This window comes from Ochotona curzoniae, unplaced genomic scaffold, assembly GCF_017591425.1.
Source record: "Ochotona curzoniae isolate NIBS_2020 unplaced genomic scaffold, NIBS_Ocur_1.0 contig_3190, whole genome shotgun sequence".
Taxonomy (NCBI): Eukaryota; Metazoa; Chordata; class Mammalia; order Lagomorpha; family Ochotonidae; genus Ochotona; species Ochotona curzoniae.
In genome coordinates this window covers 9,063,503-9,088,407 of record NW_024465751.1, presented here as the reverse complement: position 1 = coordinate 9,088,407, position 24,905 = coordinate 9,063,503, and the positions used below count along the sequence as shown (strand labels likewise).

Here is a 24,905-nt window from a genome sequence, read left to right as displayed (position 1 = left end):
ATCTTGGGTACCTTGCCCAAGGTCAAAAGCCAGTAAGTAACAGAGCCAATAACAAGCACAAATCTTTTGAAAGGCTCCTCCCCTTCAACAGCAATACTGATTCAGGGGCCAGGCAGCAAGCAAGAATGAATACACTGAGTTGGGTATGTCCCTTTGTGGGCAGTTGAGTGTCTGGGAACCAGAGGACTTGGGATCCTCATTGGAAGAACAGTAGTTGCTCAAGCTTTCTGGCATTTGTTGTTAGGTAGAAGTGTGAGCCTGTTCGTATCAGCTCTAACCACTTTTCTAAGCATAACCCAGAAAGTGTAGATTTTGTAAGTGATTGTGAGTTTTTGATTCACGATGTAGATCAAGCAAAGAGTTTCATGAGCCACATTTATGCTCAAGACCATAAGTATTGATATGCAACTTCTATATTTTGTTAATGTTCCTGTGTCTGTCGAGGACATGAGTCTTGACAGATGACTTTTGTTAGAGTGAAGGTTCTTCAAGTATTCATGGTAGGTTGAGTGAAAAAGAGAACTAGATGGGAAGAAGGTGGGAAGAAAGAAAATTAGAGAAAGAGGCAGTACAAGGGTTGGAAACAACTGAGATGGTCAACAGATAAAACGAAGAGGGTCGTGCCTTGGGATATGGGGGAGAGTGGGGGCAGGCCAGGAACCCCTGAGAGGGATGTGAACTATTAGAATCCTTTCACAGGCCATCAGTTCTGTGACAAATGGGCACTGCTCACGGATCCTGGTGACATCAGGACTGGCACCAAGGGCTACCTGAAATGTGACATCAGCGTGACTGGTAAAGGCGACATCTTAAAGACCAACCCAAAAACCTCTGATGCCGAGGAGCAGATAGAAAAGTAAGACGGGGCCATTCAGGCCAGACAAGAGATGTGATATGTGCCAACTTGATGTCCTCTTTCTCCTCCTTCTTCCCCTTTCCTTCCGGGGTCAAGCTCCTGGCTTGTTCATCTGGGTTTCTGTTCTCTAGGTGACACTGTGAAGCATCTTACTGAAGGCATGGTTATGCTTTCAGAGGCCAGCTTCCAGGAGGAGGACACTCCCTCTTCCTGTAACAACCCTCTGTAGGGAGACTATTTCTGAGCTTATCTAATTTGCTTGAACTTAGCTATTTTTTCTTTGAAGAAATCATATTTCTAATCACTGATCTGTGGTGTGGAAAGGCTTAAATGAACCTCTGTCAAGGTGTGGAGTGGGAGATGGTGCTTATCTTGTAAATCTAGAATCCAAATTAGTTTGTATTCATTCTAATCCTACCTTTCCTACCTTTTGCTATCATTAATAATGAAAAGAAAACTCATTCTATTCATGAATCCTAGTCTTTCTCATCTATCCCAAAGCTTCTTGCTTGCTCTAAATTGCTTGTCTTTTCCTGCTTTTATTTTTGACTATTCTTCCCTTCCCAGGAACCTTTTGATCCCCCAAGGCTTTCCATCAGAGAGACCCTGGGCCAGATTCTATGTGAGACTCTACAAAGCAGAAGGCTTGCCCAAAATGAACTCCAGCATCATGGCTAATGTCACCAAAGCATTTGTGGGTGACAGTAAGGACCTTGTGGATCCCTTCGTGGAGGTGTCCTTTGCTGGGCAGACGGTGAGCAGCCATTGTCACTAACACATGGAGGCTTGGGCCAGAGACCATTCATGTATCCAAGGCATTTCTAGCCAAATGCAGTGAAGCTAAGATAAATATTTGGAAATGACTTGAAAGCTAAAGGTTGTTGCCAAATTCAAGGAAGCCACTTGACAGAGGAAGCGGAAGAGGGTTATACATTCACCCCTGTTTGGAGATGATGGATAGGAGCTCTGAGTGTGTCCCTGTTAGGACACTTGCACTCATCTTCTACCTCTCTGAGCTGCAACTCAGTCTCCAGGTACTATAGAATCATTACCCCCTCTTGATATCTTCTACCATCCACCTTGGTAGTCTACCCTACTCCTACCACAGAAGTCATGCTCCATTGGCAGGACCAGGACTGGGAGACATGATCAGAGCTGAAATCTGGTGGGCTCAATTTTGAAGTTTCATCTGACACACATTTGAACATATACCTAATGTTTGGCATTGGGATGCTCTGGTGGACCTTGGAAGTTGAATAGGATATCACTTCTATTTTATGAGAAAACTGAGGTCTAAACTGGAGGGATGATTCGCTTAAAGCCATACCTTTATGAGATGGGAGGTTACAGACTGATGCAGGAACAATTCCTGGGTTTTTTCTTTTTTAATCACCACAACCCTAATACTATGATTAGAACTTCCTGAGGGTAAAGTGATGACTGTCTCTGTCCCAGGTGCCTCACATAGTGTCTGGTACAGAATACATTGTCAGTAGTGGTGGCTGAGTACCACTGGTTCGCACATTGTTGGGGGTAAGGGAGAATAGAAATAGCATTATTACAGTTTATACTTCGAGATGGTTTGAAAGATTTTCATTAATCACTTCCTCCCATGGATTACCTTTTTCTGATTATGTTTGTAGGGGCGGACCACAGTGCAAAAAAACTGTGCCAATCCAGTGTGGCACGAACAGGTGGTCTTCAAGGAAATGTTTCCTCCCTTGTGTCGGAGGGTGAAAATCCAGGTGTGGGATGAGGGTAGCATGAATGATGTGGCATTGGCAACCCATTTTATTGACCTGAAGAAAATTTCCAATGAGCAGGATGGAGATAAAGGTAAAGTCTCCCAACTTTTGCTTTGGAGCCCTTGCCTTGAATGGGTTAGAGCAAGCTTTCCCTATTGTGTTAGGCGCTTTCCCCATTTCTGCTGGCCTGTGCATTGGATAGGCTATAGCATTGGATGGGATTGGACTCTGGGAGATAGAGGTCCTGGTCCTAAGTCTTCCCTGGGCATCTCTGTGTGTCCTTTAGGAAGTCGGTGTGGATTAGATCAGAGCTTGGCAATCAGATCTACAGATGAAATCTGCTGTGTAATCTTGGATGCCCACAGGGTATCTGTGATTTTTTTTACAGGCTTAAGTGATCCTCTATCTGCAAAGCCTATCCCCAGTGAACTGGTGGGAGTGTGAGGACAGGAGAAAGGCAAGGAGTTATAGCTGAATGAACCCATGAGTGAATGGAGGCTTAGTATACCCAGGGTGGAGGTCAGGGAAAAGAACAGCCCACACATGGGCCCGGCGCGGTGGCGCAAGTGGTTAAAGGTCCTCGCCTTGCACGCCCGGGATCCCATATGGGCGCCGGTTCTAATCCCGGCAGCCCCGCTTCCCTTCCAGCTCCCTGCCTGTGGCCTGGGAAAGCAGTCGAGGACGGCCCAAAGCTTTGGGAACCTGCACCCACGTGGGAGACCCGGAAGAGGCTCCTGGCTTCGGATCGGCATAGTATCGGCCCGTTGCGCTCACTTGGGGAGTGAATCATCGGACGGAAGATCTTCCTCTCTGTCTCTCCTCTCTGTATATCCGCCTTTCCAATACAAAAATAATAAAAAATAAATCTTAAAAAAAAAAAAAGAACAGCCCACACAAATAGGCTTTAATTGGTTAAAAAAAATTTAGGAGATGGTTATTATCCAAACAGCTCACTGATCTATCTCTTTTAAATCTCCAGGAGATCTTTGTCCTTCACAGTGTCCATAAATATTTATTTGTTTACTATTTGTATTTGCTTTCTCCTCCACTGGGCTGCAGACTTATTACCTAGCATGAGCCTGATACATGTTAGGATTCACTAGACATTTGATGAATGAGTGACACATAAATATACATGCACTTATGACATTATTACAACTTAGAGCAAGTATAAATATACATGGATAAAGAGCTATCATGAAATATAGACAAATGGGAATCTTGGCTGTCTTCCAGAAGTGAGATAATCTGGAAATGTTTTCATTTGTCATTTTTGCATATCCCATAATTTTAACGGATCTTTCATTAAAAAAACAAATAAATGAACTTGGAAACATACCCATCAATTAAAGTGTCGGATCTTCCTAGGCTTTCTACCTACCTTTGGACCTGCCTGGATTAACCTGTACGGCTCACCAAGAAACCACAGCTTAATGGATGACTATCAGGAATTGAACGAAGGCTTTGGGGAGGGTGTGTCATTCAGAGGCAGAATCCTGGTCGAAATTGCAGTGGAAATCCTATCTGGAGGGGCACAAGAGTCCAAATTCTCCAAGGCCCTGAAGGAACTCAAGTTGACTTCGAAGGACAAGGACTCCAAGTCTTCCAAAGGCTCCAGTAAAGACAAGACTGACAAAACTGAAGATGGAAAACCCCAGCAGGCATCGGATAAAACTAACTCCACTGATGTTGAGGTGGAGCCTTTTGATGTCTCCCCGGAGGTAGGTCTGAACACAGCTCCACACTACCTCATGGTGAAATGAGCCTGGGATAGAAACAGCACTTGCCCATTCTCCTGCAAGGTGTTGGCATACACATGTTTAATTGTTCTTGTACAATTTGTGCCCCGTATTCTGGAGTTGATTTCTATCTCTTCTTGCATACAACCCAGCCATGTGCTCCTAATAAATTCCCCTAGAGTCCCCTTGAACATGGATTCCCATAGAAACCTAAGGAAAGAGAAATATGAGAGCTCTAAGAGAGTTGATAGGAGTGGGTGGTGGGGTGACTGACCAAACTAGAGATGTGGGCTAGTTTTGTTTAGCTGTGTTAACTGGAGATGTGGTCTGGATTCAGATCACACATGGGTTGGGAAATGGAGGAGGAATGCTAAGTGACTTTCTGGGATTTAAAAAACTGAGAGACCAATTTTCCTGCTCCAGACCTGTGGGAAAAATCACAACTCCAGGTAATATTTACTGCTTTCCAGTCATCATCAACATGAAAGCATTTTCCAGTTCAGTGCTATATTATGAAAAAGAAATAAGAACCTCCAAGCTGAATGCAAAATGTGAATACCATTTAGTTTAGCAATGGTTTCTTGTAGTTAGAAGAGCCTCGTGTCTTGTCATTTGCAGAGGTGGGGTGATTTCCAGCTCTTAACTTGGCTCTCCTGGGAGTGTTTCTGAGATCAGCAAGTAGGCCATTCTTCCAACACTATCCATTCCCATGAAGGATGAGACCCAAGAGATCAAATCACACTAGGTGGCATAGCCTTGGAAGAACACTTCATTTTATTTCTGGGATCCATTCAATTTGAAGAGGAGCAGTTAGAGTACAGGGTTGGCGATATTGGAGTTGGTTCTGTCCATGGCTGTAACACCAACACTGCTCTGTGCTGTGCTTTTCTGATCTTCCAAATGGAGCAGTCATGGTCACTGTCTTAGGCACCTTCTAGTGGCTGAGGGAATACATTTGAAATGGTTGACAGAGATCTTGGTGCTTGCTTGCTAGACAGGCAATATATTGGTGCTGCTGTCAATGTCACTATGATTTGCTCCCACCAGGGGGCAGATAGTCATAGGTTTCCACCCTGAAAATGTGTTTCATAATCTGATTGTGGAAGCCACATACAGACATTTTTGCTGTGTTCTACCCATTACACATACACAAAGGATGAGGAATTAGACGTCACTCTTTGAAGGGGAGTTAACCACAGATTCATGAATGTATTTCAAAGTTTCCACACTAGGCTTCTTCTTTTGCTCACCACCTAAGCAGCTCAGAGCTTGCCCTAACCAGCACGGTGACATCCTTTCTTGCCACACTGGTTTCTTTTTAGCTCCTCAGAGTTCTCAAGTTCCGCTCTTTCCATGAATTAACTGCACGAGGAGATAACCAAGAGGTCCCAAGATACTGATTTTTCCAGCTCATTCTCAACAGCACCATCAAAGTTTATCTCCCCTTTTTCAAACTTTCTCAGAAAATAACCCATCTAAAAAGTGTGCTTACTTAAAACATTCTGCAAACACCTAGCAATAGAGTTTCTTATTTAAATATCATCCTCAAAAAGATAAAGAACAAAGCAAAAACTAAATATCATTTCAGCATTTGCAAGAATAAAAGCTTAATCTAACTCCATGGGATTTGTGATCTAGAAGGGGATGTAAGACATGCAAAATACATGTACTAGGAATTCGAAAGTGAAAAATGCATTAAGCACACTATTTGCCGGAATGAATGGAAAGTGAAGATGAAGCACTAGGCCTCCGGGCAAGATGGCTGGATTTAAATTGTGGCAATAGGATGCAGATGTGACTGCCAAGCTTCTGGAAAATTCTACCTCTGCTTGAATCTTGGCACAAGTAACTTAACCTTTTTATGCTTATTTCCAATAACAACATCTACTCCAGAACTATTGAAGCTTTAGTGGATCTATTTGTACAAAGTGCTCACGACAGGAGCTGGCACCAAGTAAGAGCTCAACAAATAATGGTTTTGTTTAGTAACTTTGGATGAGTATCTTAATCTTTTACTGTGCTGTAGAGTTCTCATCTATAAGTAGGTATATTAAAAAGCTCTCCCTTCTAATGTTGTTATATGAAATGTTACATAGATAATGTATGAGTAAAATTATCTTTTAGATTTGTTATGTATTTGAGAAACAGGTGTATACAGAAAAGAGAGAGAGAAAGAAAGTGAGTGTGTGTGTGTGTGTGTGTGTGTGTGTGTGTGTGTGTGTGCATACTACATTCATTGGTTCATTCTTCAAATGCCTGCGATGGCTGGGGATGAAGCCAGGAGCCAAAAAACACACTCTGGATCTTCCAGGTGGATGACCATCACTTGCTTGAGCTATCCCAGGGTCTGCACATTGTGGTGTTACTGTTGGTACAGTGAATTAGGGCTAAGTGTAGAGCATGGTGTCTTGCCTATGAAAGTAAATGGTTGCTCCAGGTATAATTTTAACATCGCCTGTGGCACATGGACAGAGTTCAGTAAGCATTACCGATGATCATTTTTCCAGTTTAGAAATCAAGGTCTGTTTCCAGATGGAAGAGTCATTTGAGTTAAACTTGGAAGGGTGTAGGTATCTGATATTGATTCAAAATTGCCTATCAGAACATGACTACCACGGATGAGGTTTGTATGTTCAAGCAATTGTTTCACATGCGGGATATCATTTCTGTCTCTCTCCTCCAAGTGGCCCCATTATGATCTTCATTTCACAGAGAAAAGAGGTGTCACCCAGAAAGGGGTCAAGACTTGCCCGGAGTCAACCAGCTAGAAAGTGGCCAAACGGGGAGTTGAAGAAAAGTTGTGTGGCTGTGGATGCTGTTGCAGGCAACACGGCCTTCATTTCCTGCAGGTGTCTGAGTGGGTTCCACCTCCTTCCAGGGAGTAAACTCAGCTGTGGTAGGGCAAGATAAGAGACTGGCTTAGAGCCAGAGCAGGGGACATCAGGTGTGTGTGTGTGTGTGATGACTAAGATCCAGCCCTGAGCCCCACCCTCCTGGAGAACTCCAGAACAATAAAAAAAAAAAAATCCCGGGAAATGCCCACGGCACAGGAGGGCTGTGTGAAGGCAGGGATCTTCTTCAGGATTCTTCACAGGGGTGGGAGGTTGATCCCCAGAGTCACAACTGCTTTCTAAGAAACCTTCACTGCTATTTCTGTGGATTTGAACAAACCCAAGCACAAAACCAGGGAGCACAGACTGAATGACTCTGGCTGACCCAGCCTCCCTTCTCAAACACATGAGGCCTTGTCACTGCGTCCTAGAGAGAACTGCTCCCAAAAGTGGCAACCCATTCCTTAGCGATATCAGTCTTCAGAACTGGGAGTGCCTTGTGCACTGTTGAAATACAGCCTTCCAGACTGTAGGCTCCTGGACAAAACAGACTTGTTAGCTGAGCTTAACTGTGTGATCCCAGAAAATTCTTTAGGCTCTTGGAGCCCTGCCTTAGTCAGGTGACATCGGGAAGCTGGAGTGGCACCTGTGGTTCTGGCACTGATGTGTTCCTCACAGATGCCACCACAGTGCTTAAAGTCTACCCGCAAGTGTGGGATTGACTGGTGCTTGTCCCTGAACCCCATCTCTCCTATTGATTTGCCTGTGATTTCAGGAAGCAAAAATTGAGTTAGGGTAGCACTGAGACACTGGGCAAACACATGCTGAAGTTCAAAGAACACTGGGTCTGTGGTCAGAATTCTTGGGAAAGTCACTAGGAAACCTGAAGCTTCGTTTCACTCATCTTTAAAATGGGCATGTGGTAAACTTTGACCTTTTAAGATCATTGGGAGAAACAAATGACACAAGGCTTTTGAGTTCTCTGTGTAAATCATAAAGTTATGTTCACTGAGAAGGCATAATGTGTGACACTCGGTGTCTGATTTTCTGTTTTCTAAAAGCCTAATTTCTGAGGGTCATAAAAAGGTTGTGCTTCCGCTAACAACATCTTAGAAAAATGTACATATGGAGTCTACTGTTTAAGAAAAAAAGGGACTTTATTTTAAGGTGGAATCTCAGCGGACTGAATCTGCATCGTTTTAGAGAAATGGCTGCATTTGGGCTGCATTCTGTGGACCACGATTCCTGCATGTCCAATCAACAGGAAAAGTCACCTGCAGCAGGCATCAAGGGCTGTAAATTATGTGGGAACAGCTCAAAGGTGCTGTCAGCTCCCTGGTGAGGAAAAAAGAAGTGCCCCTTATGTCTAGTAATCATCTTCCTTTCTATAGATTGTACCAGAAAAATATGAAGAATTTTTACTCTTTGGAGCGTTTTTTGAAGCTACCATGATTGACCGGAAGATTGGTGACAAGCCTATCAGCTTTGAGGTTTCGATTGGTAAGCATGGGGGTAGGGCAGCACTTGGCGCGGAGCGTGGTCTTAAGATCTAGTTATCAAATAAATACCCGACATGAGAGCATCTAGTGGAAGTATGAACCTCAGAACAAAATGAACACTTTCCTGTTCACCCTAGTGTTAGCAAACAAGGGACAGATAGAGTTCCCGACTTTGAAAAAGCATGTAGGATGTAGGGTTATAATCAGGCCGACTTGATTTACTAATTCTGGCTCCTTTACTTTGGCTTACTTCATTTCCCTGGGTCTCAGTTTATTCATCTCTGAAATGGGAAGAACAGCAACTCCTCTGTGAGTGGTTTAGTGAGATAATACGTGGAAGCACTACCGCATTCAGTTGATGCTATTATACTAAGTCCCAGTTTTCTAGGCTATTATGAGGCTGGAAAAACCACTCTCAGAAGGCACATTTCATCAGAGAAGGAATTCTCTGAGCAGAAGAAACTAGATACACTCCAGCTCTTCTGAGCCAGGCAGTTGGGCATCTGTCAGGGAGCCCCGTGTGCACATGTTCAAAGGATGGAGACACCTGCTGGGAGCACATCCTCACAGGGAAGGCACAGGCCCCTCAGAGGAATCGCTCTGAGAAGAGAGGCATAGAGAGAGAGACCTGAGAACTGGCATCGGCCCAGCAGTGCTGGAGAAAAGGAAGAGGAGGCTATGGTGAGGGGCTCCAGGGTGTGTGGGCAGACTGGGAAAAGATGATTGGGGTCTCTCCAAGGACTAAGAGGAGACACAGAAGCCTCTTGGCAGACTGGAGTCCACAGGGAGGCAGTGAGCCTGCATAGGGGGAAGTCCCAAACTCTCAAGTTCTACCCAGCTAACCACTCTCAGACTCCAGTCTCCAACTCCCTCCTTCCATTTTGCCTGGTGGCCGTCTTCCCTGTGACTCACAGGTGCATGCCGTTCTTTCTCTGTTCCCCTTTCCCATCTCACCTCCCTCTTTGTGACTTGCAGACCATGTAGTCCATCTCTTCAGCCCTCCTCTTCCGAGTGGCCTCAGTTTTCCTTGTTATCAAAGCCAACCATTGGCCCCCCACCTATTTTCCTTGACAGAGCTCAGGCTCTTACCTTACCATTTTGTAGTCTCCTTTTGTGTTTATTGTGTAATTTGTGTGGTTTTCACAGAAAAGGAGATTCATGAAGATAACAGATTGCATTGTGAATCTTCTCTGTTCTACTCACTGATCTTTTCACTCCATCCTGAGATTTTATCCTTTGCCCTAGAGGACATGAACTTTGCTCCCCTATGTCCAGCAGACTACTCTACACATTGACTTCTGGTCTCTCTCTTTGCTGCCGCCTCTGCAGGTAATTATGGGAATGTGATGGATGGAGGGTCGCATCACGGGAGCAAGAAGAAGCCAGCTGAGTCAGTGGAAGAAGATGCCCTCCCACTGCTCCATGAGAAGGAAGGGGCTGCAGGCCACCATGAGGCCACCACCCCTGCAGCCTCCACCACACACCCCGAGAAGCCACTGGTGACAGAGGGAAACAGGTAGCACACAGCAAGGGAGAGCAGTCAAAGTTCCCACAAATTTTTGTCCACTTTTGGGGCTGTTTCCATTTTCTCCTAAAATCAGAAACATGGTTTTTACATCTCAGTTATTGGAGCACATATAGGCAGGCAATGAGGAAGGTACTGCTCCAGTAAGACTTTAGCAAGTGGTACTTCTCCCAATGACACACTGAGTGATCTGTTTAAGAGAAGGGCAATGATGATGACAGTGGTTCTCTCTGAAGGCCCCTTTATTCCATAACTGACAGTTATAGAAAGTAACACTTTGCCACAGCAAAGTGGCAAAGTCACTTAAAATTTCAATCCAAACTCTACAAATAAATTTCTGTGCTATTACATAAATTCCCTTGTGTGGGATTGCACCATTTCTGATCTTATTTTTTGCCACAATCATTTCCAAACTAAATCAAAATACAGTGATCAGACCCCAGAAAAGCATTGCAGAAAATGGTGTGATGGGGTGGAGATTGGAGAGGGCTACACAGTCTCTTTTGATTCATGCAAATATTCAGCCTGCAGAAATAACATTATAGAATTCCCTTTAAAGATAATGGTGCCAGATATCAATCAAGTGGTTTATGAGCCACAAAGGCCCCGGATAGTGAGTCATCTATTGCTCTGTCTTCTGCTAGCCATATTGGATCCTCAAAACAGTGCATGGCCCTCTCCATTTTGTATGCAAGGAGACTGAAGTCCCGGTGATGTTCCAATTATTCTTTTTCCTTCCTACTTGCATTTACCCAATGATGAAATCAGATCAATTCTAGTTCTTAAGTACTTTTCACATCTATTGCTATTTCTTTAATCCTGGCCATTAGCATCTTTGGCCTGGAGTATCTTCTTCAAACATCTCCTACATGGATTGATCTTTTAGACACTTGCTGATCTATCCAAACCCATTGCTTCTTTGAAAACTGTATCATTCATAGACTCTGCGGCTTTCATGATTAATCTCAGAAGCCAGACTCTGTGGGTTTGATTTCAGTCTACCTCTCTGCCATCTCTTCCAGTCACTCCCAGACTCTACCTTTCCTTCAGTTATGAAATCTCCTGGCAGGTTCCCAAGTATAGCCTGCTGTTTGCTGCTTCTGGGCTTAAGAAACACACTTATTTTGCCTGGAAATCAGCCTTTGTATCCGAACTGCTAGCTCACTTAACTCTTCTGGACGAAACCCAATCCAGACCTCAAGTCTGGCTTCCTACTCATAGACTCACCTAAGCAGAAATCACAGAGGCATAAGGTGGTAGAACTTGGTTGTCTTTTCTGTTGGACTGTGAACATTTGGGAAGCAGGGACTGTGTCTGACTTGCTTCTGTATCTGAGCATCACTGGCACACAGGTACTACCAAATGATTTTGCACAAGCGATTACTACCTTTGGGTTGGCTCAGAGCATTATGGGAGAGAATAGTGGTAGAGGACAGAGTGTGAGGGGGCGGCTGTGAGACAATGTTACTGAAAAGGTAACATCCTGAAGAACAAAGCTTTACAAATAGAGTGTTTTGGGCAAAGTAGGGTGGAGTAAGTTAAAGTTGTTATATGCTCCTTCCCTCTCCCATAGACCACCATCCTGAGTTGTTTTTTTTTCTTTTTAATCCTTGACAGTCATATTTTACACCTGTCATTCACACATGCCTAAATCCACTTTTTGTCTTTCTTTCAACTTATTCTCAAAACTGAGACTGACCAGTTGATGCTGTAACTGGGTCTCCAGCACAAAGAGGCTTTTCTGAGACTACTCAGAGGTCTCCAGGTCCACCTTGTTGGTAATCTAACTTGCTGACTTTGGTGGTAGTTTCAGCACTCATGGCAGGGATAGGGGTTAGGAGCCACTGAGAGGCTGCAAGTTTTCCCTGGACGGAGTTCATATTAGTGTTGACCAACTGAATCAAGTAAACCAAAATAAATTATGCTGTCTTGCTTTTTTTTTTTTTTTTAATTTTGGGCTTTCTATGCGTTTTGATGCTCTCTCTACCTAGTGTTAGTCCAGGGAGACTACGGTCAACCTGGAAGATTCTCTGTCTACAGTAGACCCCATCATACATGCACATATAAATGCAACTACAATTTATTTGCCTGTTGCCTCCATTAAAGTACCACTTTCTTTTTCCCTAGGCTTTCCAGTTCACAAAGCAGGTGCAGTCACATACAAGCTGTATCCTGGGCGGGATCTCAGGAATGAGGTTGGCACAGATGAAATCCAGTGACAGATCATCATTTGATTCTTACTGTAGGATTGCAGGCCTATCCTTGCCCAAAATCATAAGGCTGGTCCTGCATCATGGCAGCCATCCAAACTGGCAGCCTTCTCTTTGCACTGGCAACGAGGCACCCTCCCATCTGCTGCCCTCCATCTGCACTTCAGGCTGCTTAAGAGGCCGTGGCATCCTGCTCCATGTAAACCCGGGAAACTGGGAGTATCCTGAGCACCAGAGAGACAAGGACCTTGAACATCATTAGCACAGAGCGACCCAAACCAAAGAAACCTTGGGACCAAGTATAACCTCAAGTGGGAATTTATTTAATTGCAGAGTAGTCAGTGTAATACTTTAAAAAGAGACAAAATAAGCAGTCAGTTTGTTTTCTAACCTTTCATTTGTTTTTCTGCTACAGTAATAACCACAGTTTCTGCCAAAAACTCACTTGGCTTCTCTTCTGAGTAGATACCTGCTGGTTTATTAACTGCACAACAGGCCAGGGGCACCTTTGCTAATTTTATTGTTTGTTTGAGAAGGAATCTGCAATGGAGAACTAAAAGAATAAGCTTTCCATGCTCTCAGGTGGAAGTTCTCTCCCCTTGCCTCCCCTGCCTCCCCCTGCCTCTGCCTGCCTCCCCCTGCCTCCCCCTGCCTCCCCCTGCCTCTGCCTGCCTCCCCCTGCCTCCCCCTGCCTCCCCCTGCCTCCCCCTGCCTCCCCCTGCCTCCCCCTGCCTCCGCCTGCCTCCCCCTGCCTCCCCCTGCCTCCCCCTGCCTCCGCCTGCCTCCCCCTGCCTCCCCCTGCCTCTGCCTGCCTCCCCCTGCCTCCCCCTGCCTCCCCCTGCCTCCGCCTGCCTCCCCCTGCCTCCCCCTGCCTCCCCCTGCCTCCCCCTGACTCCCCCTGCCTCCCCCTGACTCCCTCTGCCTCTCCTCCATCTCCTCCTCTTACTCCCATCTCTACCCCTTTAGGTGTGTTGCTGCAACATTGCCCTAATTTATCAGTGCCACCTGCTACCACCACAACCATTCCAACTACTCTCTGTTTTGGCCTCCCTTCCACATTTCTCTTTGCACAACCCCAAGTGTTTGGGAGAAAATTACAAAGCATTTGGAGGGAGTTTCACCAATCAAATAGTTGTCATTTGGCAAGCAGTGTCTTCATCTTTTGTCACATCACTCCCATGTTACCTCCTCCCCATCTACCACCTTCCTCAGGACAGTCAACAGATGAGTCCTTTCTTATCTATCTTCCATTTAACCTTTTATGCTGACTCTTTCTCATTATTTAAGCATACCTCATTGTCACTTTCCAATGTCCCCTATATGATTCCACATCTTCCCTTCTCAACTGCTTTCCCAATCTTCTCGCTTTGAGCCAAATGACTCATTTGCATTATTAGAACCAATTCTGGTGACTTGTGGGATAAGCAACAAGGAAGGAAGGTAGATAGGAAGGGAGGCACAAAGAAGGAAGGAAGAGAGAGAGGGAGGGAGGAAATATAAATAGATGGATAGATGGAAGGAAGGAAGAATAGATAAATAGATGGGTTGATGAATGGCAAGCCACAGAATGCTAAAGTTTAGCTTGGTTCACATGCCTTCACCCTCATGAATCATATTAGTACCTTCTTACACTTCTCTAGCAATTTTAGTTTATGAAATGCATTTACAGGTATTATTTCGGTTGATCCCTCCACAGTATTCTTGCTCTTTGGGCCTGGTATTGTCACTTAGCAAGTTAAGCCACCGTCTGCAATGGCAGCATTCCCATGTGACTGCCAATTCAAGTTTCAGCTGCTCCACTTTCAACCAAGCTCCATGCTAATGTGCCTGAGAAAGCAGCACAGCCTGCCACCGCTGTGGAAAACCCGTATGGAGTCCCAGGCTCCTGGCTCGGCCTGCCCCAGCTGCGGCTGTTGTGCTATTTTGGCAGTGAACCAGTGGATAGAAAATCAGTCTCTCTTGCTCATGCACCTTCTCTCTGCCTCTGCTTCTCCTTCTGTAATTCTTTCAAATAAAGAAATCAGTCTTTTAAAAAATTACTGTTCATTGTCTTTTCCCTCTTAATATAAAACTGTCTTCCTTGAAGGAGTTGTGCCCAAAAATCCTGCCCTCTGGTGTTCATTTCTAAGTTCTGCCCTGAATCTGCTGGTAACCACAACTATTTCCCATTGCTGTCACATAGCTTTTACTGCTTATGGCTTATGCATCTCCAGTTACGGACAAAGGGAGTATGTGAACAGTTCAATAGCTTCCCACACCGTGCAGAACATATACAACATGGAAAAGTGACTGGGGTTTCCGGAAGCACACTGATGGCTAACTAACTTTCAAACCTCGTATGATTTCACAGGAATTACAACTATTTGCCGTTTGAAGCCAAGAAGCCTTGTGTCTATTTCATCAGTTCTTGGGGAGACCAGATTTTCAGGTTACACTGGTCCAACATGCTGGAGAAAATGGCAGACCTCCTGGTAGGTGACTTCGCAGTTCAGTATTAGAAGACTGGGGATATAGAGGATGTGTGTGTGTGTGTGTGTGTGTGTGTGTGTGTGTGTGTGTGTGTATCCTCTCTATATATACACAAAGAGAAAATGAGTGCATATATAGAGGAGAGAGAATATCTTCCACTTGCTGGCTGACTCTCCAAATGACTGCAATGGCCAGAGCCAGGCCAGCCAGGAATCAAGAGCCAAGAACTCCCTCCAGGTGTCCCACACAGTTGGCAAAGACCCAAGCACTTGGGCCATCTTCCATAGTTTTTCCAACCATATCAACAGAGCTGGATCAGAAGTAGAGCAGCTAGAACTCAAATTGGTGCTGATAAGGGATGCCAGTAAGTGATTTGGCCCATTGAGGCACAATGGCAGCCCAGCAAAGTCGAATTTGATCCATCCTGTAGTTCTTCATCACAATTAAAACACACATGAATTGAATGACTTTTGGAGAGGACCAAGGGCTCCTACCACATGATCCCAGGGAAGTGAGAATGAATTTTGCAAAATTACTAAGCTTCAAATTAGACTAAATTTAATTCCTTGCTCTGCTTCTTCCTCTAGTAGGACCTAGGGACAAATGATTTGTTAAGTTCTAAAGAGCAAATGGTTGAAAAGTTTCTCCAAAAACAGATCTGGGGTCTAAATAATCTAAAATCCTAAGTCCCTAATATGGCATATAATTTTCTGTAAGACTGCACACTTCTCCAGCCCTCTCTACACATGTTCTCCCTTCCTGGCTCTACCCCAGTCACACTTATCTCTTTTCGTTCCCTTGAAAAATCCAAGCTCCTTTAAGTCTCCTAACTACCAGCTCTTGGTATTTAGTATCATGATCTCTACCTCCTGCTCTGTGTTTTCTTCCACCCTCCTTCTGTGGACCCAACAATTGCCACCAGTTTCCAGCACCTCCTCAAGGGAGCTTTGGGCCCCACCTCCATTGCAGACATTTCCTTCTGTGCTCTTCTCATAACTTAAAGTTTGTTTGTGTGCTGTTTGTTCAGTAACTATGCCTTGCCGTTTCTATGGCAACCTGCTGGATTAAAGAATCATCTGAAGGATTGATTGTGTGGAAGTATGAAACACAGAGCCATGACAGGAAGGAGAGAAAATTTCTCCTTCCTGGATACCATGCATTTTTCCTTATACTTCCTTTTCTTCTATGTTCATGTTTCTCCTCCCATTCACATATTTCATGGGGAGAATCTTCTACTCTCTGTCTTGCACACCTATACCAAGGAAATAGAGCTGCTTTTTTTTCTATTTTCATTTTAGTCTTTGACTTTATTTGTAGAAGTCCATGTCTTGTCCTGGCTGTGGGGAGTCCAGGTTCTACATCATGTGGAGGCCACAAACTCTAGTCTTGCCTCTCTTTCACATAGAATAGATAGTTAATCTCCAAGAGTTTTGATTTTTTTAAAAACCAGAATTTCCCATAGAAATCCTAGTAGCCTTTGCGCCTGTTTCTGTCTTTGCTCAGTGCCCTGCAGATCACTGGGAACAGAAAGAGAGGAGCATGTGTCCCTTGGACTAGACCTTGGTATATGGCAGACACTAACATTTGTGAAAATCCTGGTAGAGCAGTGGAAGCATTTCCATATCTCCTTGAATTCAACTGTTGAATGAAATGCTGGAACTTAGGCCCCAAAGGGAAAATGTAATTTTTAAGTATGCAAGTATACAGCTACTGCCATATATAATCTTTCCCTCTCCATTGCCTAAAACTCATGCAAGTCAGAAGAATAGGTAGTCCTTTAATTTCAGAGATTACTTAGTAGAATTATTCTATTTATAGCAATTTGACTTGAACATTGCTTTTGAAGTTTTTGGTAATAGACTTCTAATTGATTCCACATTGTTATTAATACTCATGGCATAGGTTTCTCTGCTAGTGTGGCTGTGAATAAATGATATCCACTTAGGGAACAGATTTGTGGCAAAAACAATGAGTTTTGGCAACACAGGAGGAGGCTTGTGTCTGGACAAATTCCGTGAGAAGAGGAAGGCTCAAAGTCAGAGTGCAGTAGCATTTCCCGTGTAAGTGCAAGACAAGGAGGGCAGTCTGCTTTCATTTCCCAAGTAGGAAACCAGACAGCTTGTCTGGGATGTTCCAGCCAGCATCTCTACTACCTATCTCACCCCCATACCAAATCCTTCTGCCCCTGTGGTTGTTTTCAGGAAGAAGGTATAGAAAAAGTAACAGAGCTGATCAAGATTTCAGAGGAGGCACCAGAAGAGAAAATGAAGATGGTGCTCACTGATTTCATCAGTCAAAGCAGGTAGCCATCATCTGGGCATCTGAGCTTCCATGGAATCGGCTTGCTATTACCTTGCAAAAATAGCCAATTTTACGTGCATGCCAATGGGCAGTTTATATTATGATAACCATCTTAATTTTGCTCAGTAATTTAGCTGGTATGAATGCATGGTACAATGATTCCTGATGCATCACAATGAAAACATAAACCAAAAGGGGCGGGGGAGCAACCAGTGCTGGGAGTATGAAACAAGTATGAAACAAGAAAAATGCTCCTAGTGTTAAGTACCCAACGGGTACTTTGCATTTGGCAGATTCTCAACAACTACTTGACACTGAGATGGCTAATTTTATACCAAATATTACTAAGCAGATTTTTTTTCCATGTAACGCATAATAAGTGCCTGTTAGCGATTCCTATTCCAAGCAGTAAGTAGTATAATAGATAAGACAGAAGATGCAGTAGTGTATACTGGGTACCTATCTCTGAGTAACAAGTTACCCTAAAAGTTAGTGACCCAGCCCAGTGCGTTCTATGTCACAGTGTCTCTGGGTCAGGAATCGGGGATGGGACAGTTAAGACAATGATGGGGTTGCAGTCACTTCTTGGCTCACCTGGGAAGGGTTTAGTCCAAGATCTTCCATGTGGTTATTCACAGTCTTTCATGGGCTGCAGTTCATTGCTGCCTGGTGGTTGGAGGCTACCCTCGAATCCCCTGTGAGTCCCTCCAAGCTGTGTTTCACAGCAGGAAAACTTGCTTTATCAGAACAGGCAAGCAAGAAGAGTCAGATAAAACATGCCAGCAAGGTGGAAGTCTTGGGTCTTTATGACTTGTCTTAGAAGTGGCAAGTCATTGCACTTGATGTATTCTATTTGAGTAAGACACTAGGTCCAGCTTTTATGTGACCCCAGGAGTGAGGTTACATAATGGGATGAATTGTTGGAGCTAGGATCCTTTGGGGACCGGCATAAACACTGCCTGCCTAAGGAATCAACCTGGTGTAGCACTTCAGTTAGGTTGAAACAAGGGCCAAAACGATAATTTTTTCTAATCGTAAAAGGCAAGGAATGCAGATTAATTTGTTGAGAGAAAAGATCAGTAGACAAGATGTAAACAAACACATACTTTCAAAGAAATAAAGTCCTTTAAAAGATGGGTACATTAGGAAAATAATAAAGGTTATGAATGCAGGAAAAAATGTGAAGGGACAAAGTAGTTGAGACAGTAAGATGTCCTAATTAGTGGTAACTTAACTTCAAATTAAAGCTAATACAATCTCACCTGTAAAAATAGGCAATATTCACATTTGGTGAAAGATTTTCCTTATGTTTCTTTTGTAATTTATTTATATGCTCATGGTAAAAAAAGAAAAAGAAATATATAAAGTAGAAGTGCTCTTTTCAAAGCTGTCGCCAATCTTTGCTCCAAAGGAAAGAGTTTGGTTTGCCCTCCTGGACTTTTCTGAGTGCTCGTAAGCGTATTCATGCACACGCTTGTAAAATACAGTGCCCCACAAACCAGATGACAATCTTGTTCAGCATGTTGCTTTTTCACTCAACAGTACATCACAATCATCGTTCTGCTTTAGCACTTCATAGATGTCCTTAGTATTCAATCAAATGTGTGTCATGATACACTTACCTAGCCCCCAATGATATTTAACTCCTATTTGTTTTGCTACTGAACAATATTACAGTAAAAGTTATATAAGTGTATACTTACCAAATCGTTCAGTTATTATGGAAGGGTTAAATTTTGAAGCGTAAACTTTCAGTAACTTTTAAGTCAAAGTTCCACAGGTGCAGTAAAATAGTATCATACTCTAACAATTCACAGTCTTCTATAATAGTTCATACTCTCCCTTCACTGTCACCAAGTTTGAATGTTATTCATTTTTATACATCTAGCCTTGAATGTTACATTTTGTTGGTGAAATAGTGCTCATTTTAATTTGCATTTAAGTATCACTAATGAGAACATTTTATTCCTCAAACTATATTAATCATCTACAGGTTTTCTTGCATTTATAACTTTAATGCATTTTCATTTCATCACCAAAAAGTTATTATTTAAATCTTTTCTAGGTGTGAAAATTTTTGTCTATTTATTGTTTATTTATTTGAGAGAGAGAGAGAGAAAGAGAGAGAGAGAGAGAGAAATTGAGATAGAGATTATTGGTTTACATTCCAAATCCCTGCAACAGCTAGGGCTGGGCCAGGCTGATGCCAGGGTTCTAGAACTCAGTCTGGACTTCTCACTTGGGTGGAAGGAGCCTAAGTATGAGAGCCATCATCTGTTGCTTCTTAGGGTGCTCACCAGCAAGAAGCCAGAATTGGAAGCAGGGTCAAGGATTGAACTCTGAAAGGGCACTCTGAAAGGGCGCGTGGGCATCTGAATTGGCGTTCTAACCACTGTGTCCAATGCTTTTTCTTTTCATTCGGTTTTGTAAATGTAGGAAAGTGGGCAGGTGTTGTGTTGCAGAGGTGACTTTTTGCAGGGACAGCTGCCTCCCATATGAGAACACCTGGAGTCAAGTTCTGAAGAAGGCTTCAAATCCAGCTTCCAACTAATGTGCATTGGGGGAGGGGAGAAGGTCAGCAGATAATGGCTCAAGTACTTGGATTCTTACCACTGGTGGGGAGACCTGAATGAGTTCTATGTTCTGACTTTGGTATGGCCCAGCCACTGCTATTACAGGTATTTGGGGATTGAAGCAAGAGATGGAAAATTAAAAACTTACACTCTCTTGGGCCTGGCACAATGGTCTTATCCTCACCTTGCATGCACTGAGATCCCATATGGGTGTCAGTTTGTATCCCAGCTACTCCACTTCCCATCCAGCTCCCTGCTTGTGGCTTGGGAAAGCAGTAGGGGATGGCCCACAGCCTTGGGACCCTGCACCTGTATGGCAGACCTGGATGAAGCTCCTGGTTCCTGACTTCAGATTGGCTTGGCTCTGGCCATTGCAGTCAGTTGGGGAGTGAACCAGCAGATGGAAGATATTTGTTTCTGTTTCTCTCTGTAAATCTACCTTTCAATAAAATAAACACATCTTTTAAAAAGTACTCTTTATTTTCCCATCTATCTGTTAACCTGCCTTTCAAATAAATATTAAAAAGGAAAAAGTCAGGCAGTATTTTAGCATTGAGTCTGAAATATTTGCTTTGCCTACAGATCATTAGATAGCTTTTTTGGTGTGTCAAATTTGTACGATGAGAGAAAACTTCATTCTTTTGTATTTTGGTTATAAATTTTGACAGCCATTGGAATGAATATGATGTGAAAGAAAGTAGCAAAACAGCCATCTCCTCAAACCAATGTGAAATTTGGACATGAATTTCCGTTGTCATTTTGTCTCTTAGAAAATTCAGCGCATCACAGCTTAATCCTAAATTTAAAAAATGTTGATTTTGTGGCTTAATCAGCTTTTCAATTGTTTTGTAGTAAGCATGTCAATAAATCTCTGGAAATCACCAAATGGGTTTGAGAATTACTGTTTTTCTCTTCCAGTGCCTTTGTTTCTGAGGCAGAAAAGAAACCCAAGATGTTGAACCAAACTACTTTAGATAAGAAACGCCTTACCCTCTGCTGGCAGGAGCTGGTATGTGATTCATTTACTTGGAATACAGTTAAAACATCTGTTTTAAAAATAAACCCCATGGATGAAGCATAAATCATAGATCATATGGGGATATAGCTTAAAGGACATACATTTGTTGGATGTCGAGACACAAATGAGAAGGACTATATGGTGAATTGGAAAGGAACTAACAATTTATTATGGGGGACAAAGATGAGCCAGAAGATCCCCGGCCCTACTTCCTCTTATGATGGAGTATTACCTCCCTTGCTCCCCCCATTTTTGTTTATTTTCTTGAAGTTTGCATTTTGCTATATGCAATAGGCTCTTTCTCTTGGCCATCTGCACTGTAAGCTCAATAGCGTATGTCTATTCTTCTTGGAATTCTTAAGAACAGGGCAACGAGAGGGCCTCTTCTGTGTCCTGGAGACCTTCTGGTGCTTACAGACACTGCCAGGTGCCTTACAGATGCTCAGACATTGCTGCATGAGTGGTGACCGAAAAGATGCCAGATCAAGTGAAAAAACAAAAACCAAACCACTGGGTCTTCTCTCCTTAAAGTTCAGTCCCAGGAGTAGTCTTTGGCCTATTGATTAAGATACCAGTTGGGATGTCCACATGCCATTTTGGAGTGCCTGGGTTCAATTCCTGCTCCATCTCCAGCTTCTGTCCAATGCAGAGCCCTGGAGGCAGCAATGCTGGCTGCAGTGTTGGGGTCTCCACCACTCATATGAGACACTTGGATTGTATTGCCAGCATATGCCCAACCAATCCTGGCCATTGCTGGCAGTCTCTGTCTGCCTCTCTTTCTGCCTCTTGAATGAACAAAAATAAAAGTAAATATAAAACTATAGTCCCAGCAGTGGTATCAAGGGACATTTTATGTAAGGCCATGATAATTCTGTAAAACAAAACAAAGCAAACAACAAGAAGCAAAATCCCAACACTCATTATTTGGAGTTTTAGATGCATTTTAAGGCATGAGTGGAGTTCAGAGAGATGAAATGATATTCTAAAGGTCACAGCAGGTTCATTATAGTCCAGAGACTAAACCAAAGTCTCCTAACACCGATGCTTCTTCCTAAAACACTTGTTGGCACACTTAGGGGGAGTTAAATCTCTAACATCTCCCCGGCCTGCTTTTTTTCTCAGCACTCCTGGTTGGATAGCCTCTGCATGGTGTTCCTTCATTGCAGATTTCTGTCTTCTCATTCTCCCCATCCTTGAGACAGAACAAGCCTGTGATTCCTGTAGCTTTGTATTTGTTCGTGTCATCCTCTTCATCTCTAAGCTTATTATTTCCAATTTCCTAGTAGACATCTGACACGTTCATCATGTATCATCTCAAAGTCAATACCATCAGCCCTCCGTACCCTCGGGGTCCTTCTTGGTGATTTCAATGAACTACAGATAAAAAGTTCTTGGGAAAAAATTGTGTTTGTCCAGAAATACACAGACCTTTTTCATCACTGTCCCCTAACCAATTGTATAATAGCTGTTTATTTAGCAGCTACATTGTGTACACTATCACAAATGATTAGAGATGATCTGAAGTATGTGGGAGGATGTGCACATGTTAAATGCAAACATTATGCCATTGTATGTAAGACTTGACCATCTATAAATGTTGATATCTAGGGGGAATTCTAGAACCAATCTCCCATGGACACCAAGAAATAACTGTGTATACATATGCAAACTCCATTCCGTGTCCTGTATTGGTGCTGCTAATTATACTTACTATTCCAACTAGAAGGCTTAAGTAACAATTTTACCATTTTTTTTCCCTTCATCTTCAGTATCTTATCTAATCTGCTCTTTAAGAAATCTGGAACTCATCCCATGTCTGCACTCTCAGTTCTTTAGTGCATCTAGTCTTAACTATTTCAGTAGTTTTTCTCTAACCCATCTTCTATAGCACAGCCAGAATAATCTTTCTAAAGCACAAATATTATCAGCACACTTTGGCTGGGAAAAAGATTGCTGGTGTCTCTCAGTTCACAGGCTAATGTCCTCTAGCATGATATACAGAGATGTTCACTGTTGGGCTCCAGTGGAGCATCCAGCCATACCCCCCATTAGTCCCTTTTTTTTTTTATATCTATGGTCCAACAGTTCTGAACGCTCAGTGATGTACCATCACATGTAATTGTTCTCTTTGTTTGCACTCTCCTTTATTATCTTGTCACTTGATGAGATCATAATTCTGAGATTGAATTTGAGGCAATACAGATGAGAATATACCAGCCATGGAGCATATAGGAAGAATATCTGAGCAAGAGGAACCCCGAAGTGTGCCAGCTTTGGATGGACCAAACTTGGCATTATCGTAGGACTCTCAGGGAGTGGTTGGTCTGGGGCCCAGTGAGCCAGGCAGAAATGGTAGGAGCTGAAGAAACAAAGCATGGGCCGAGCCAACCTAGCCAACATTTTAACAGACAATTTAAGAGTTGAGATTTCATTTCTAAACAGATATTAGCTGAACAGATGAATCAAAATAAGCACCTTTTTATGTTCCAATAAGGATATAGCTTTATCTGGAAGTTTCCGCCACCCCTCTAGTGAGGAAAGTGAGAGTCATGGTGAGGGAAATGTGTTCTAGGCTCAGTTGGGGTCAACTTCTGCTCTGCCCCTCAGGAGCTACATGAGTCTTTCCTCTGCTGAAAACCAGCAATAACAGGGGTTAGTGCTGTGGCACAACAGGTTAAGCTACCGCCTATGATTCTGGCATCCTGTGTGGAAGTGCTAGTTCACATTCTGGCTGTTCTGCTTTCCATCTAGCTCCCTGCTAAAGTACTTGGAAAACACAACACAGCATAGCCCAAGAGCTTGAGTCCTTGCCATCCACATAGGAGAACTGGGCAGCATTCCTGGCTTCTGGCTCCTGGCTTTGGCCTGGTCCAACGCTGGCTGCTGTATCTGTTTAGGGAATGAACCAGCCAATAAAAGAATCTTTCTGTCTCTCCCACTAACCCCTGCCTCACTTCCATCATTAAGCTTTTTCAGATAAATAAAAAAGTCTTAAAATGAAAATAATAGAATCTCCTTTGCTAAGTGGAGTAATAAAGGTTTAATAGAGTAGTTAAAATATTGCACTCCACATAGTGATTTTTAGTTGGCATTTTGCTAGTTGCTGTTAAGTATCTGAAAGCCTTGGTTCAGATTCTGGCTAGAAAACCCATTTGATCTTTGACCTTTCTGGGCTTCAACTTTCTGTTAGTTAAACAAAGGTGAGAAGATCACTGTCTCCATATTCCTACAGACTTTTGGTTAAACAGGCAGCCTGCAGTGATGGACACTACAACAGCCCAACTGGTGGCTCTGGGTGGAGCTTATTGGCACCTTCAAGACTCTCCACCAACAGGCTGGAAACTATTGTCTAGATTTGTAGAAATGTCTATTTTGACTCTTGTTTCAGGAGGCAATGACTAAGGAGGCCAAGGGAATCATTCAGCAACAGAAGAAAAAGTTCTCTCTGGATGAAATGATCCGTGAAGCCCAAAACTTTGTGGAGAAAATCCGCTTTCTCGTTGATGAGGTAATCAACTGCAAAGGCCAACCTTATTTGGAAGATTAGTTTGAATATTTCCTTCTAATGAGATTTGGATATTTGATGAGATGGGAAAATGGCTCAATGTTCTTTCTCCTCCAAGTCCTGCTGAGTTGAGCAGGCATTATTTGTTTAGAGGTGAGAAAAAAGACTTTTAAAGTTAAGTCAAACATGTACAGCTTTATTGATTTCCTTTTTACAGCAAAATAGAAAGCACATTCCATAATAGACTCCAGAAAAGTACATATAAGCATGAGAGCTTTGAAAGGTTTTCAACTATGAAAGGATTTAAATTTATGTCCAATAAAGGTCAAAACAGCAACTGTTCACTTTAAAATTTAGTCATAATGTCTTCTGGTGACTTCTAGAATGGTCTTTAAAAGACCTCATACTTCCTTCTGTCAAGATTCTGAAGCTCTTTCCTAAAGCTTATGGATGTATAGAAACTTTTCAATCTGGGACAGCATCGGGGAGAGGTCCAAACTGCCTGAGGTTGCTCCAGAAATTATAGTTCTTGTTGCAAATCAGTCATTCCCCTAGAGGGGCAAAATGGTGAGAGAGAATTTCAAGAACAGAAAGTTTGAACCAGGCACTGCACTTCAGGTCTGTGATTGACCCT

At 43.1% G+C, this 24,905-nt stretch overlaps 1 protein-coding gene across 1 annotated transcript in view; it reads left to right on the top strand.

Annotated features, from left to right (window-relative positions):
- The window catches only part of FER1L6 (fer-1 like family member 6), a 109,832-nt gene that overhangs the window by 15,062 nt on the left and 69,865 nt on the right, over positions 1–24,905 (top strand). The window contains exons 7-16 of the mRNA XM_040979455.1: positions 700–856; positions 1,424–1,610; positions 2,500–2,692; positions 3,970–4,322; positions 8,563–8,671; positions 10,000–10,186; positions 14,756–14,876; positions 17,076–17,176; positions 20,667–20,757; positions 24,155–24,274. Of these exons, the coding sequence (XP_040835389.1) occupies positions 700–856; positions 1,424–1,610; positions 2,500–2,692; positions 3,970–4,322; positions 8,563–8,671; positions 10,000–10,186; positions 14,756–14,876; positions 17,076–17,176; positions 20,667–20,757; positions 24,155–24,274 (1,619 nt within the window). The remainder of the gene's footprint in view (positions 1–699; positions 857–1,423; positions 1,611–2,499; positions 2,693–3,969; positions 4,323–8,562; positions 8,672–9,999; positions 10,187–14,755; positions 14,877–17,075; positions 17,177–20,666; positions 20,758–24,154; positions 24,275–24,905) is intronic.